General features: G+C 43.0%; 1 protein-coding gene across 4 annotated transcripts in view; it reads left to right on the top strand.

Moving 5' to 3' along the window:
- Positions 1-6,246: 6,246 nt before the first annotated feature.
- ARHGEF26 (Rho guanine nucleotide exchange factor 26) overlaps positions 6,247-15,262 on the top strand; it is a 141,192-nt gene continuing 132,176 nt past the window's right edge. For 3 of the 4 annotated variants that reach the window (XM_088839658.1, XM_088839654.1, XM_055411283.2), the window contains exons 1-4: positions 6,247-6,372; positions 6,791-7,929; positions 9,617-9,656; positions 13,161-13,306. In XM_088839658.1, the coding sequence (XP_088695784.1) occupies positions 6,850-7,929; positions 9,617-9,656; positions 13,161-13,306 (1,266 nt within the window). In that variant the 5' untranslated portion in view covers positions 6,247-6,372; positions 6,791-6,849. Of the gene's footprint in view, positions 6,373-6,398; positions 6,536-6,790; positions 7,930-9,616; positions 9,657-13,160; positions 13,307-15,262 lie in introns of those variants that run through there. The other variant, XM_055411290.2, reaches the window with a different exon arrangement.

The following is a 15,262-nucleotide window of genomic DNA, read 5'->3' as shown; positions in this document are numbered from 1 at the left end:
GAAAAAGAATATAAGTGAATAATGGAATCACAAATAATATAACGATGTGATAGTTAAGGGGCAGATTGGAGCCAGACTGCATGGGTACTTAACCTCTCTGCATTTTAGTTTCCTCCTCTATAAACTGGAGACAATGGTAGTTCCTACCTCATAAGATCATTGTGAAGGTTAAGTCAAAGTATTAATGATATAGTTGAAGCACTTCAAAGAGGGTCTGGTATATTGCAAGTGCTCAAAGCAGAAGGTAATATATTAATCATTATTATAAGTGCTGTAAGAAAGTATCTTTTAAAGAACTTTTTTCCCAGTGAGAATTAATCAGTTCTCAAATTCTCTTTTTCAAATATCCTTTCCAATTTTTTCTTTGTCATTTGGACTCATCACTTCATTGTACCAGGGTTACTAAGCTTGTTCAGGATGTTTAAGATCTGAGAACGGGAGAACTGAGGAACCTCAGTTAACAGCCAGCACCAACCAACCCTCAGCCAACTGAGTGAGGCTCTCCTTGTCCACCTGTCCATCTGATCCAGCCTACCCCACAGCTGGCTGTGGCCATGTGGGAGAGCCTGGTGGGTTCTCAGAAGAACCCACCACACCAGTTCACAGAATAGTGAGGAGCAATAAATAATACAATTTGCTATTTTAAGCCACTAAGTGGGGAGGTGGTTTGTTCTACAGCAAAGCACAATTGAAATACCACCTTTAATTTTGTCCCAGAGGTGGACATGCTAACATTTTGAGTATTACAAATCTAGATATTAAGTAGTTGTGTTAATTCACTCATTTGTGTCCGACTCTCTGCAACCCAAGGACTGTAGTTCATCAGGCTTCTCTGTGGGACTATCCAGGCAAGAATACTGAAGTAGGTTGCCACTCCCTTCGCCAGCGAATGTTCCCAACTTGGGGATCGAACCTGGGTCTCCCACACTGCAGGCAGATTCTCTATCATTAAGTAGTTATACACAGCTGTTTGCATTAAAAAAAAAAAAACAACTCAATGTAGGACATTCTGCATAATGCATGCAAAAACAACTTTTCTCTCCTACTTACCATACAGTATTTTGAATTTTTGTATGAGTAATTTATGTCTATACCATTATTTTTGGTTGTTGCATTTTACATCATGATTTATTAATCTCTTGATAAAGAGTCAGATTCTGATTTTTTTTGCTACTGTAAGAAATGCTTTAATGGACATCTTTGAACATATGTATTTTTACACATCAAAGATTATTTCCTCAGGATTATTTACTAGGCATGGAATTACTTGGTTAAAGATATGCCTATTTTCAAGGTTTTGATTAAGTATCATCTAACTGTTTTTCAGAAAAGTTGTTTATATTCTTACCATGAAGGAGTCAGAACCCTCTTTTCCCTGCACTTTTACCGTGTTTTTTTTTTTTTAATCTTTGTTGATCTAATGAATGAAAAGCTATGATCTCATTACTGTTTTAATTTTGCTGTTACCAATTGGGGCTGAGTGTATTTTTATGCATAGAAAGCACCCATGTCTACTCTAAAATTATTCTCACTCTGCTCATTTTTCCACTGTTAGTCTTTTCCTTAAAGATTTGTGAGTGGTTAGATACTAACATTTGTCTGTTATGCATATATTTAAATATTTTTCTATAGTTTCTTTCCAAGAGAAGATGTCCCTCAGATTTTATGGGTTTAGGTGGATTTTTTTTTAATGCACAAACAAATCTGTTTATTTTTATTTATCTCTGAGATTGGTGTTATCAGTTTTATTGTTTTAAAAGATAGCAAAGTTTAAATACTTTCAGAGTGTCAGATGTTATCCAAGTAAAATTCAGACCCCTCAGTTTATGTCACACATCACATTCTATTCTCTATTTAGCCAAATCAATCTTCCACAACTTCTTAAAGCAAATTCCCTGTTCTTGTGACTTTAGTTTCTGGTATGTGGAGCTCCAGGGCTCTGGAGTCTGACAGATCCCAGTTATTAATAGGATTCTGACTCAACCGCTTACCAACAGTACAAGAAGAGATTTTAGACCCTCGGCTTCTTCCTATTTAAGTGGAGAGAGGATTAATTTGAGATTAGTTCCTGAAATATAGTTGGCATTTAGTAAATATTACTTCTCAAGCCATGGCCTTGTGTTTCTATTCATTCTGGGACATGGCTCTAGGATATCCTTTTCCTTCCTTGGCTCAGAGGTTAAAGCGTCTGCCTCCAATGCGGGAGACCCGGGTTCGATCCCTGGGTCGGGAAGATCCCCTGGAGAAGGAAACGGTAACCCACTCCAGTATTCTTGCCTGGAGAATCCCATGGACGGAGAAGCCTGGTAGGCTACAGTCCATGGGGTCGCAAAGAGTCGGACACGACTGAGCGACGGAACGGAACGGACATTTTACATATTCTTCAGGTCCACTTCCAGACTCCTTCGCAGAGGCTTTCAGGGAACAGGGAGCTTCATTGTACACCTTACTCAGCTTCAGTTCAGTTCAGACGCTCAGTTGTGTCCAACTCTTTGTGACCCCATGAACCACAGCATGCCAGGCCTCCCTGTCCATCACCAACTCCCACAGTCCATCGAAACCCATGTCCATTGAGTTGGTGATGCCATCCATCCATCTCATCCTCTGTTGTCCCCTTCTCCTCCTGCCCTCAATCTTTCCCAGCATCAGGGTCTTTTCAAATGAGTCAGCTCTTTGCATCAGGTGGCCAAAGTATTGGAGTTTCAGCTACAACATCAGTCCTTCCAATGAACACTCAGGACTGATCTGCTTTAGGATGGACTTGTTGGATCTCCTTGCAGTCCAAGGGACTCTCAAGAGTCTTCTCCAACACCACAGTTCAAAAGCATCAATTCTGTGCTTAGCTTTCTTTATAGTCCAACTCTCACATCCATACATGACCACTGGAAAAACCGTAGGCTTGATGAGATGGACCTGTATTTCTCCAATTCTAAGCAGCACTTTGGTTTCACATTTTTAACATCTCTGAAACTGGGATGTGTGGTGATGGTGGTTTAGTTGCTAGGTCATGTCTGACTCTTGTGATCATATGAACTGTAGCCTGACAGGCTCCTCTATCCATGAGATTTCCCAGGCAAGAATACTGGAATGGTTTTCCATTTCCTTCTCCATGGGATTGTCCAATGCAGGGATGGAACCCAGGCCTCTTGCATTGCATGTGGATTTCTTTTTTACCAACTGCATCATCAGCGACCTCATCTTACTATAATGTTAAGAAATAGCCATTGGCCAGGGGGCAGTCTTGATATAGTTGGCATTGCCTTTGCATTTGTGAACATAGTTATAACTATTTGAATTGTCATCATTTCACTGAGTTCTATGCAATTTAATACTACATGTGTCAAAACTGTATGCTAAGAACTGCAGTTGAAGGCAGGAGAAATTGCCAGATGTGTCAGATTAGATAAAAGAAATTTCAAAGCAACAAGAGGGTAATAAAACCAACTCATGGATCACACAGGATTGCAGCAAGGCCCTGGAACTTCAGTTTGTCAGAAACTTCTTTAATTAATTGAGAGGATATGTAGGTTGTACTGTGCTGTGCTGTGCTTATTCGCTCGGTTGCGTCTGAGTCTCTGCAACCACATGGACTGTAGCCCGCCAGGCTCCTCTGTCCATGGCGATTCTCCAGGCGAGAATATTGGAATGGGTTGCCATGCCCTCTTCCAGGGGATCTTTCCAACTCAGGGATTGAACCCAGGTCTCCCGACTTGCAGCAGATTCTTTACCATGTGAGCCACCAGGGAAGCCCATGAATACCAGAGTGGGATCTTCCCAACCCAGGAATTGAACCAGGGTCTCCTACATTGCAGGTGGATTCTGTACCAGCTAAGCTACCAGGGAAGCCCTACATAGGTTGTAGTGACATATAATTCAGTTGAACAAGACAACTATGCTTTTAATCTAATAGGAATGTGCCAGCATCAAACTTGAAGAATGAATGTCTGGCTAGGAAGCAAATCCCAGAGACATGGTTAGGCCATCCTTTTAGGAAATGCTGCATGTATATCAATGATACTGTGTGGACAAGCACATGATGCTCTGTGTGAAGAGGAATTTAGGAAAATTAGACTCATGTATGGAATTTGTAGAAATATTTAATCTATTTATTTTGCTTATATTTCCCTTTTCTAAATATGTACATTACTGCAAAAATTATATCTAAATTTAAAACCATAAGTATTAAAAAGATCCTATGTAACAACACACTGTGTCATAATTTAATTCACAGCTCTTTTATTTTCTTGATAGCACATGCTATCAAAAATGTCCTAGATTTGAGTAATTATGATAAACTGAATGGACTGTAAAATGGGCAGTAGATCTGTGGATTTCAAAGCTCAGTGAAGGAACAGAACTTCATGTTTTGTCCTTGTTGTTGTTTTGGTGGGTATTATGTTGTTGCTTAGGAATGAGGTAGGAATATCCTGCAATTTCTTCATAATCATCAGTTACGCTTGTTTGCAGAACCAGCGCAATTTGAAGAGAAGCTAGTTTCTCACATCACCATTTAAAACTTCTTAATGTAAGTCACAGATTGCATCCTGAATTAGATAACATTTCATCTGTCATTAACTAAGCACTTTAAAAATTAACTTTATTATGTTTTCCCAATATACAAGTAGTACATGTTAGTATGAAAAATACCCTATATTAAAAAGTGGGTAGGTATGAGTATATAATCAGCCATATCTTCTAACCAAAATATTTGGTAAATTTCTTTAAGAAAAATTTCTTATAAATATTTTGATGCCATTTCTTCTACTTATGAAAACATCTCAAATCAAAGTAACATATATTTAATGTACAGTATTTGGAAAGTATAGCAAAGTATAAATAAGCATGAAAAAATTCATCTCATCACCACCCAGAAATTGCCTTTTACTATTTTCGGTCGTCAAACTCAACCTATCCAGGGCAAACAGGAGCACTTTGTGGATGCGCAGTACACCCCTTGTTGAATTTGTGAATGCCAAAAAACAGAGTTTGGAGAACAGCCCATATGTCTTGGTAATAGAATTAATTACACAGATCTTATGTTCTAAAAATCATCTGTCTTCTCAAGTTTGCCTTATTCCGCTCACAATGCTGGAGCTTGTCCAGGACACAGCCAACTTTCTACTACTTGGCAACAGAGCACTCTGCGGCGGTTGGCCACTGTCTTCATCCGGGTCACTCTCTCATTCATTCATACGACAAATATTCTCCATGTGCCTGGAATACAGAGGAGGCAATAAAGAAACATGGCCCCTGCCCACTTGCAGCTTTCAGTCAAAAGAAGACAAAGCAGATAATAAACATAAAACTAAAAATGATTAAATACATTTGCGATGAGTGTCGACAGATGAGAAAAGGTGGCCGGGAAAGTAAATAAGCGTACCATAATCACATTCAGGAGGGGCGTCTTCTCTGTCGGACAGGTCAGAAGGTCAAGAAGAAACAAAAGGCAAGGTTTGAGGCTGTCAAACTTGGTGGGTGTGGCTTAAAATTAGTGAAGGAACAAGTGTAGGGGGTGGGGGAAGACTAGGCTACAGAGGTAAATACTTCCTGTTCGTGCGCTCGTGCTGTTGCCAAGTCCTATAGGGCCTTAGAGAGGATTCTGAATTTTATCCTGTGTACGCTTAGAAACCAATACGCTTTTTTTTTTCAATTTAAATTATGGTTACTTTTAATAGGTAAAGCATACAAGATCCAAAGATGATTGAATGAAAACACTCCGTCCCTCCGGTTTCCTCGCCACCCAGTTGTCCTCCCCCGAACTGGCTATAAGTATCTCTCCAGAAATACTCCAGGCACAAGCAAGCCTATCAGTCCATAAGATATTTTAAGCAGGGGAGTAGGGCATCGGGTTTAAGACCACCGGAAAACTGAGAAGCGCCTGGCTTTCTGCGTTCAGAGCTACGCGTTCCAGCTCACGCCCTTCACGCACCTTACAGTGCTTGGCATTCCGAGCTTCTACTCGGGAGATCCCCCGGGGGCCCAGGACTTCGCAAATTACATTCTGGCAGGGCTCCTACGTTTGTTCCCACGCTGTGCTCCGAGCAACAGCCTTGCGCGCCCGCAGCTCCCACACCGGCCCCTCCCCGCAACTCGTGGCCGGGAACCCGGAGCTCGGCACACAGCCCAGGTGCGCTTGAGTGTTTTAACGAGAGACCAGGGCGGGAAGGCAGCGGCTCCCAGAAGGCAGCGACCGAGGCGGGCCGGGGCGTGACCAACGCCGTGGGCGGGATCAAGCTTGGGGGCGGGGGCGGAGCCGACGCTGGGTCTGCTGCTGAGCTCTCCCGAGCTCCCGCGGCGAAGATTCGGTCCGGGACCCGGGCCACCCACTGGGAGGGGGTGCTCGTCGGCGCTGGGCTCTACACAGCCCTGAAGGTAAATCCGCCTGGGAGACGGGCTGCTCGAGCTCTAGGGGACCTAAGACGGGGGCGGGCCGCTGGATGGCGGCCGAGGGGAGCGTCCCGCGACGAGTTTCCCAAGAAAGCTGAACTCGTCCCAAGTTTCCTGTGCATCAGTTTGCACCGGCGATTTGGTGGAGGTCTGTTTCTGTGCGGGTGGTCTTGGGCCGCGAGAGAGGCGCGGAGGTGATTGGATTAATTCTCCTGGGCACGACCCAGGTTTCTGTACAGGACCCCTCGCCGCGGTGGGCGCAGTTTTTGCCCCAGAAAGGGTGGGTAATTGAACGCAGTTGTGTCCCGCGGCAGCCGGGTGATCCCCGGGCTCAGAGCGCGCGCGTCTGCAAGGCGTGCCTGGTATTCCGGAGGCCAAGCTCCATAACTTTTTTCCTCTTTAGGCAAGACTGACTAGGTGCTGTCCCCCACACCCCCGGGGGCTGACCCCCGAGGCTCCGCTATGGACACCGAGAGCGAAGTGGATTTTTCCAGCAACAGCTTAACCCCTTTGTGGCGGAGGCGTTCAACCCCTCAGCCCCAGTTCCTGGCCCGGAGCAAGCCGAGGCCCCAGTCCTATCAGAGCCCCAGCGGGTTGCTGATCACGGATTTCCCGGTGGAGGACCGAGAGACGCTCCCTGCGGCGCAGACTCTGGCCGAAGTGCCCGGCGCCTCAGACTGCAGGACGGTCCAGAGGAGCCCCCTGCTTCTATGCGCCCATCGGAGGGCGGTGACCAATGGGAGGACCGTCTCCCAGGAGTACAGGGCTGTCTCTCCTCGGCTTCGACGACCCAAGTCACCCCAAGTCCCCAGAGTGGCGTCGGGCGGCTCCCCCAAGTCCCCAGCGAACGGCACAGTGACCAAGCCCGCGCCTCAGCCGCTGCACCCACCGCGGACTCCTCGCGCGCCCTCCCCCTGCAGCCCCGAGGGGGACAAGACCGGATTCCCCCCCAACCCCCTGCCTTCGCCGGCTGCAAATGGGCTTTCCCCTAATATCTCCTCCCAAGGCGCAGGTTCGCTCTCCGGCAACATGGCTAAGGACCCTGAGCGAGGACCCTCGAGACTCTCTCCTTCGCTCCCCAAAAGGTCTTTGGAACAAAAACTGCCCCTCCAAAGGCTGCCCTCACCGGAGAACGAACTCCTGGAGAATCCTTCGGTGGTTTTGAGCACAAACAGCCCCGCCGCCCTCAAAGTGGGAAAACAGCAGATCATTCCGAAGAGCTTGGCCTCGGAAATTAAAATAAGTAAATCCAACAGTCTGAACGTGGAACCTCACAAGAGACTGCTCAAGGTGCGCAGCATGGTGGAGGGCCTTGGGGTCCCCCTGGGCCCAGCAGAGGACGAGGGCGAGGCGGAGCACGACTTGGACAGCCCGGGGTCTCTGCGGAGAGGCTTGCGGTCCACCTCCTATCGCAGGGCGGTGGTCAGTGGCGTTGATTTTGACAGTCCTGGCACCTCGAAGAAGAAGAACAGGATGTCCCAGCCGGTTCTGAAAGCAGTAATGGAAGACAAGGAGAAGTTTTCCAGCCTGGGAAGGATAAAGGTAAAAGTGGGCAAGAGTGTCGCATGTTAGGCAGTCACTCAGCCGTCAGTGAAAATACTTGGGGTAGGGAGGAGGGGCACAGAGGGAACCAAAGGTTACTGTTCTTTTTTAATTTTATTGTTTGTTGATCAGACCCCTGCACATCTATCTTGGCCATTTTATTGCTGGTAGGCATAGCCCAGGTTAATGCAGGGAGGAACTGAAACTGTTATCACTGTATTAATTTTCTAAGTTCGGCAAAATGTGGGGGACAAGTAGGAGAAAAAACGCAGCAAATTACATATTGGTAGAGTGAGTCTTGAACACTTTTAATACAGGTAGCTGCAGAGGGGGTGGCAGGCAGGTGTGGATCTGCACTCTTGATTATGTGGTCATGCCAGTGTGGTGCTTGTTTAGAAGTGTCAGTTACTGGTTGCTGATTCACCACAGCTGATACAGGAAAACACTGATTTCCTTTCAGCCTGTTGATTATTTTAAGTACTTACATTAGTGATGTAATTACTGAAATATTTTTCCTTTCCCTAACGAACACCTACTAAATACCATCCAGGTAAAATGTGAATCTTAAAAAGTCAATTGCCAGAATCACAGAAGACATAGTTCGTCATCTTTGTTGTTTCTGGCTTCTTTCATCAGTGGCTTTGGTTGCATCTCATTCCCCTGTTGTGCCCACTTAACCCTTGAGTGCGTTTAACAAGTTGGTAGCTTGAAACTTCAGGTTGGAGTGAATGGTGTGGCGTTGCTCTCAGATAAAGACCTAGGAGTTGCACTCCTTAAAATATTACCAAATATGACATAAAGAAGTAGGGAAGACTAGGGAAGTAGATTTTGGAGTGTGCATGTACTGTGTTCTCCAGACACAAGACAGATCTCAGCAATAGGGCAGAAATTCATTTTGGCAGCCACATCTTTTCCTGATTAATCAGAAAGCTGGACCCAGTCTATACAAATGTCACATATGTAATACACAAGTGAGCCTGTTTTATTTTAGATCCTGTGGCCTTAAATTACATAACATTTTATGTGTATTTTTTTTCCCCCTCCAACTTTGCAAGTTTAACAATGTTCAATTTAACAGTGGTGGTGAATCATGAATGGGCTTCCCCGGTGGCTCAGATGGTAAAGAATCCACCTGCAATGCAGGAGACATGGGTTCAATCCCTGGGTTGGGAAGATCCCCTGGAGAAGGGAATATCTTCTCAACTCCAGTATTCTTGCCTTGAAAGTCCCATGGACAGAGGAACCTGGAGGGCTACAGCTCATGGGGTCACAAAGAATAGGACATGACTGAGCGACTAAGCAAACTAATTTCTAAGTAAAGAAATTACATAACATTTTAATGTCCCCCCCCCCCCCCACCGCCCTGCCGCCCAACTCTGCAAGTATAGCAGAGTTCAATTTAACAGTGCTGGTGAATCATCAGTAATAAGCTAAAAACTATTGGTCATTTGAGGATTCTCAAGCTGTATTGGCTGAGCGTGGGGGATATTGTACATTTTATTTCATCTTTTTAGTGAGTGGTAGTAGTCATATGACTGCTCCAGGGATCATCTGTGCATGCTGTTGGAAATCTAATGAATGTGACCACAAAAAAAGTACTTTTTCTTGAAATAGCTGTATTTTCTGTTTGGCTCATTCATACATAGTTTGCTTTGCTTTTCCTCTTTTTGCTTTTCTTGTTTCTTAGAAAAAAATGCTGAAAGGACAAGGAACATTTGATGGGGAAGGTAAGCATTTGATTTTCCAGACTTTTATTGCTGTTTCAATGTGGAATATCAATTATAAGTTGAAATCCAACTGAAGTAACAAAAACACAAGATGAGAAAAATGTACAACTTCTTCTCAAATTATACAGCACAAAGTTCTTCACTAAGCTAAATTTTCATCCAGTAATACCAGCAGTGAATAAAATTAATGGCATTCTTTGTAAGCCTATGACTTTGTCAGACCAGTGTTCTGGGATTTTTAATTCTCCTCTACTCTGGCTCCATCCCCACCTCCCTCAAAAAATGAAGAAAGATTAAGGATAAACTCTAGCTCTTCAATTTAAAATTCTGAAGGTTTGGCATGTAGATCTTACGTCCGTATTTCCTTAGGTCATATTACCTTTGACTTAATGTTCTTATCCCCATATTTCTACCTTTTAATATCATTAATATGGTTTCCTAACCAAGTTTCAATTTGGAGGAAATCTAACTCTCTTCACTTACAGAACCCTACTGCTAAGAATTTCGACTCCATATAGTGTTTTTGTGAAGGATCTCAGAAACAAAAGCAGCTTTCACCAGGTGTTCAGACCCTAATCAGATTAGGGGACTTTGTGTAAATGGATCCAGTGTCAATGGACCAGAAGAGCTTGTAGAGCTGGGGGAGTGTGGTGGAGGTGAGGGTAGTTACTTCCTGTCATTCTTTGAAATGCTAAGATTTTCCAACCTTTTAAAGAACAGTGAAGAAGGGTATGCCCCTCTGTAAGTAAATCAAAGGTAAAACCACCCACAGTTGTATCAACTTGGCTGATTACAAAACATTTCCCCATATCATTCTTATAAAAGTCAGTTCCCATTTTATCATTTAAATATGACCAGTTTATAAAAATGTATTTTTTGTATCCATCTTAGAAAAAGGTTTTCAGTGGGGAAGAAACCGAGATATAGTATTTTTGCTGGTTGGGATAAAGTCATCTTCCAGATTTTATAACCGAGGAATCTGGAATCTCAAAGAGGCTAGGTACCTTGTCCACTGTCACACAGCCAGGACCAGGACAGACAACTGGTTCTCACGCACTTTGCTTTCTCTTGTACCCTGTTATGACTGTGAAGTGAACAGAGCATCTATCTAATATCAATCATGAGAGATGTTTTGCATTTTCTGGAATTTGGCATTAGTTTTGGGACCTTTGCTTCAAATAGTTTAAAATGTTGAGATTTTTTGAAGTCTGAGGACAGACCTTCATTATAACTAGTTTTATGCTGTTTCGTTTTATGAGGAGCTGTTTCTGTGCAGCCTCTCCTCTCTTCTTAAATATGACAACCTAGACATTCTTTTTCACATACATGTACATGAGGAATGCAGGAGTCTTAACAGTTGATGACTAACAAGAATGTAAGTCAGGAAGCTGTGTGGTTGATTGGTAAGATCCTGTGATATTGGAACCAGAGATCTGAGTTTCTGTCCTCTGCTTCTACTCATCAGCTGAGTGACATTAAACAAGCCTCTCAACTTCACTGCGCCTGTTTTATCCTGTGTAAAATGAAGCTAGTAATTGCCTACATTGTTGTGAGATGAATGACACATCATATCAACAATGTCCGAATGTATTTTATGTCATACATCAAGTACTTTAAAGGGTTCTACAGAGATCTATACCCTCACAATCTGCTTTCATATGCAGACCAATCAAAGAACAGTAAAATCTTGCATGAACTCTCAGTATTTAGTGATGATGCATACAGAACATGCCATAGTTGATGAGAAATGAGGCGGATGTTTGCTGGCTTCAGTAGATGGGGAAAGCATTTCAAACTCAGTATGTTCCAAAACCAAACTCATAATCTTTCCACTAAAGCTGAATCTCTTCTGGAGTTCCCTTCTGCCACTTCAGTTGTGGGACTTAACAGAGCTAGAAAACATCCTGACCACCACAGCCAGTCTGACCCCTGTATCCTGTCCAACCCCCTCAAGTCTCCACTGCTTTTCACTGACCACTTCAAGAGCATCCTAATTATTTCCTTAACTAGTCAATGTTTTGCTCTTCCAATCTAAAAATGTCTTTCAGTGGATTTTCATTGCATTTGGGATAAAATATAACCTTTACAGTATGAAAGAAACTCTGGCTTTTGGGCTCAGGGTAAAACCCAGTTCTTTAACACAGACTGCAAAACTCTGTCTGGTTTGAACTGTCTGGCTCTTCTCCCTAAACTCACCTTACACCCTTTGTCTGATTGACACCTACACTCCAGTTCGTGACCTCTTTTGTTCTTCTAAGGTAATTTATTTCCTCTTGCTTTTGGAGGTGTTTTTTTCTGTAGCTCTGTGGTTTCTCAGCTTTCAGATCTTAACATTTTCCCATTAACACTTCTCTGACCCCCAGACTAAATCATGTCCTGCTGACAGTCTATTCTCAGAGCACTAGTGTATAAATCTTTTGGTTTGTAGATATGTATTTGTGCCAGATCATTGTGTCCTCAACCTTAAAATGACTTGCTGTCTTACTTGGAGTAAAAAACAAAAGTCCTTTCAATGGCATTGGGGCAAGACCCTACATGGTCAGCCCTCTATTCATCCCAACCCCCATCTCCTATACTTCCTCCCCTCCCTTAACTTATTCCAGCCACACCGGCCTCCTTGCCGATCATTGTACATATTGTAAGACACACCAAGCAGACTCCGGCCCCAGGGCCTTTGTACTTGCTGTTGTCTCTGTTTGCTGATGTCTCTGTTGTTGCCAGCTGTTTAGATGGTTTCCTTTCTTAACCTCTTTTAGATCTTTGCTTCAATGTCACCTCTATGAGGCCTTCCTAAACCACCCTGTTTAAAATCTACATATTACCCTTCATAACACCCTTTCTCTGATTTTTCGCCATGTTACTTTTCAGCATCTGCCATATTATAAAAGTTGCTTGTTTATTTATGGTCATTCTTTCATCACTCTGATGTCAGCTCCTTGAAGAATGAGATTTTTCTCTTTTTTTGTTGTTGTTCTTTGTTGTATCCCCAGCACCTAGCATTTACTGGCATCTAGTAGACATTTTCTTAGTTGAATGAATTCATGAATGACTGACTTTTACTATATTTCTCATTAAATTTTTAGCTCATGAGGGCACGGAAAGTGTCTTTTATTTTCTATTTACTCCCAGGCCTTGGCACATTGTAGATGTACTATAAATGTTTGTTAAATCAAAAAATAAAGGGTATAAATTCAACCTAAAAAACAATAATGTAATAGACATGATCTTCATGAGTGGTGGACAGAGTCATAGAAACTTTGCTTCAGTTGGCACTTGATGTACAGGCACTTCCCTGTTCCTTGCAGATGAATGGGAGATAGAGCTGAATGAGTGAGAAAATAAATTTTTTATCATGACTCTTCATGAAGAAACCTGTTTATCTCTTGTTTATTAAACTGGAGGCCAAACATCTTATAAATATTGGATGTTTCTTTAGAACAAGTAGCAACATGATGGGGGGGGGTGACAATTAGTGATGTGTAGGGTTTGGTTCTTTTTTTGCAGAAAACGCTGTCCTGTATCAGAACTACAAAGAAAAGGCCCTTGACATCGACTCCGATGAGGAGTCAGAGCTGAAAGAACAGAAATCTGAGGAAAAAATTGTAATTCACCACAAGCCTCTGAGGTCCACGTGGAGCCAGCTTTCTGCGGTGAGTGTGTACCTTCTGTTTTTCTATCTGGGAGTGAAGAGACCAGGTTGCAGAAATTATATCTGGTTGTGGTTTTAATTTTTTCTACCAGTGATCCTATAACCCTAAGGAGAAAGATTCTTCCTTTTAGATTGTGAACTATTTCTTGAAACTCTGCAGTGAGAAAGTAAACTTTGACAATTCTGATCAGGAAAATTTATCATGTTTTTATAAAAATAAAGTGATTTAAGACTGATGTACTATGGACTCTGGAAACTCTTCTTACTCAGTATATTTTCTTGTTTTTTTATACAGTGTGTATGTAGTGGTAGCTTAATATATCTATATTAAGTGATAGCTTAATATCTCTTAATATATCTGAACTGTATTGTAATTATGGCTGTGTATGCATATGTTTGGGGGCTTCCTTGGTGGTTCAGTAGTAAAGAATGAACCTGCCAATGCAGGAGACTTAGGTTCCATCCCTGATCCAGGAAGATCCCTTGGAGAAAGAAATGGCAATCCACTCCAGTATTCTTGCCTGAAAAATCCCCATGGACAGGGGAGCCTGGCGGGTTACAGTCCATTGGGGTCATAAAGAGTCAGACATGACTTAGCGACTGAATGACAATAATAAACATGTATGCATGATATTTGTATGTATGTATAGTACCTATGTAAAACAGGGAATGTGTTACACTTCTTCCTTGGGAATTTCATTTGATAGAGACACATTTATATTTTCTTGAAATTGGTTAATGAATGGCATTCCGTCCTGTCTCTACTTGTGCATCTTTTGTGGGCCAGCGTCTGATACTTATTTTTGTATTGATGAGTAAATTCTCCTCTCTGCATCAAACCTTAGTTTTTAGCCATAATTTCTTTTCCTCCTGCCTTAACAATGTCACAGTGTGATGCTTAGTTTACGTGATGTGAGTTTGGGTACAGCATTTGTAGGTAGGAAAGAGTTCCCATAACTGGCTTGGGTGGTAGGAATGTTGCATGAAAAACAAGCCAGTGCACCTCTGTGAGTCCCTTAGCAATATGGAAGCAGAAGTGATTCTCTCTTAAGCCGAAATGAGCATAGTTCAGAATCAGGAATCTCATGTACTTAGGGAACCCGTTAGCGTAAGTGAAGACGCACTTGTAAACTTTACCATGGAAATACATGTATGTTGATTATGGAGATGACATCTGGCTCAGGCTTTTCCTTCCCTCTCTGCACTGTACTGGAATTCAGAATTCAAGAAACCAAACCTTTTCTTCTGTCTCCCTCCTACCCCCTAATTTTGTGCTAAGGGTAAGTTATGTGTTTCTAGCGTCACACCATGGTGTGACATCCTTAGTGTTACACCACAGATTAAAATGCCCACGAGGAGGCAGGCCAAGTAGTGTTATAAGTGATGCTGGTGAGTGTGGGTGATGGGGAGTGGCAGGAACTGTGATCCACAGGCCTTGTATAAGTTGAACAGCTGCCGCTTAGTTCAAACCAGTTCAGTGTTGCAATATTTTCTGATATTTAGAAAAGAGAATACAGAAGGTCAGACTTTTGAGTTTGAGCAAACTCCGGGAGATATTGAAGGACAGGGAAGTCCGGTGTGCTGCAGTCCATGGGGTCCCAAAGCGTTGGACACAACTCAGTGAGCAACAAAATCCTGTTTGTTTGTTTTCTTTAATGTTTGTTTATTTGGCTGTACCAGGTCTTACTTGCGGCACACGATCTTCAATCTTTGTTGCAGCATACAGGATCTTTAGTTGGGGTATGTGGGATCTAGTTCTCTGATCAGGGATCAAACTCCGCCTCCTGCATGTGGAGCGTAGAATCTTAGCCATTGGACCGCCAGGGAATTCCCTTCAAGTATCATCCTAATTTAAGTTTTAAAAAATGTTTCATGAGCCCAAGACTATCTCTGGGCGAGTAGTTGCTCAGTCATGTCTGACTCTTTTTGACCCCATGGACTGTAGCACGCCAGGCTT

Source organism: Moschus berezovskii, chromosome 1 (assembly GCF_049115385.1).
Source record: "Moschus berezovskii isolate FMDL1 chromosome 1, NW_MosBer_1.0, whole genome shotgun sequence".
Taxonomy (NCBI): domain Eukaryota; kingdom Metazoa; phylum Chordata; class Mammalia; order Artiodactyla; family Moschidae; genus Moschus; species Moschus berezovskii.
The sequence above is the reverse complement of the archived record's forward strand: the minus strand, read 5'-3'. Positions and strand labels throughout refer to the sequence as shown.